Genomic DNA, 1,014 nt, shown 5'->3' with positions numbered 1-1,014 from the left:
GGTTATTATGAGTCAAAACCAACTTAACAATTATCTTGTAGCAATATGCTTTGACTTACCTGTGTGATACTTCACATAATTTAGTTTAGTTTAGTAGCTATTATAAGTTTTTTTTTCTTAAATCACAAAAATTCACCTGTTTTTTATCAGTATGTACTCTGGCCATGTCTTCATTATCTCCTAAAGATCCATGCCTTCCTTCTTCCTTTTTCTGATTAAACATGGATATAAAAAAGAAAGGAAAAAAAAATTAAGATTAGTATCTAAGAAGATGTTGTTGTTAAGTGCCATCGGGTCAATTCCAACTCACAGCAACCCCAATATAGGGTTTCTGAGGAGTGGCTGGTGGGTTCATATTCCAGTGCTGATCCTACAGCATCACACCAGGAATCCAGCATCTAAGATATAAATTTAATCCAATTTTCCACATTTGTTGTCATTGTTAAGTACTATCGAGTCAGTTTTGAATCATAGTGACCATGTACAGGGTTTCCAAGACTGTAAATCTTTGCAGGAGCAGAAAGCTTTGGTGGTCTTGAACCACCGACCTTATGGATCGCAGTCCAGTGCTTATCGTACAAAGCTATCACATTTGAAGGCTAGCTGGTCAATGTTCAACCACTTCAGGAAGTGGCATATGATCAAGAACCAATGGTGTTAAAGGAAGAAGTTCAAACTGCACTGAAGACACTGGCTAAAAACAAGACTTCAAGAATTAACAGAAGACAAAGACAAATGCTTCAAAGACATGGTTTCAATGCTAGAAGTACTCGTTTATGCCAAGATATTTGGAAGACTGGTGCCAGGCTAACCAATTGGAAAAGATCCACATTGTGCCTATTCCAAAGAAAGGTGATCCAATAGAATGTGGAAATTATCAGATAACAGCATTAATATCTCATTCAAGTAAAATTTTGCTAAAGATAATTCAAAATTGCTGCAGCAGTATACTAATAGAGAGCTGCCAGAAATTTAAGCTGGATTCAGAAGAGGATATGGAAAGAGAGATATTAT

The 1,014-nt window shown here is 36.2% G+C and overlaps 1 protein-coding gene across 1 annotated transcript in view; it reads right to left on the bottom strand.

Annotated features, from left to right (window-relative positions):
* Nucleotides 1–215, bottom strand: part of CDADC1 (cytidine and dCMP deaminase domain containing 1) — a 68,856-nt gene extending 68,641 nt beyond the window's left edge. Inside the window, exon 1 of the mRNA XM_006837695.1 lies at nt 137–215. Coding sequence (XP_006837758.1) covers nt 137–174 — 38 coding nt within the window. The 5' untranslated portion in view covers nt 175–215. The remainder of the gene's footprint in view (nt 1–136) is intronic.
* Between the last annotated feature and the right edge of the window lie 799 nt (nt 216–1,014).

This window comes from Chrysochloris asiatica, unplaced genomic scaffold (genome assembly GCF_000296735.1).
Source record: "Chrysochloris asiatica unplaced genomic scaffold, ChrAsi1.0 scaffold00022, whole genome shotgun sequence".
NCBI lineage: Eukaryota > Metazoa > Chordata > Mammalia > Afrosoricida > Chrysochloridae > Chrysochloris > Chrysochloris asiatica.
The sequence above is the reverse complement of the archived record's forward strand: the minus strand, read 5'-3'. Positions and strand labels throughout refer to the sequence as shown.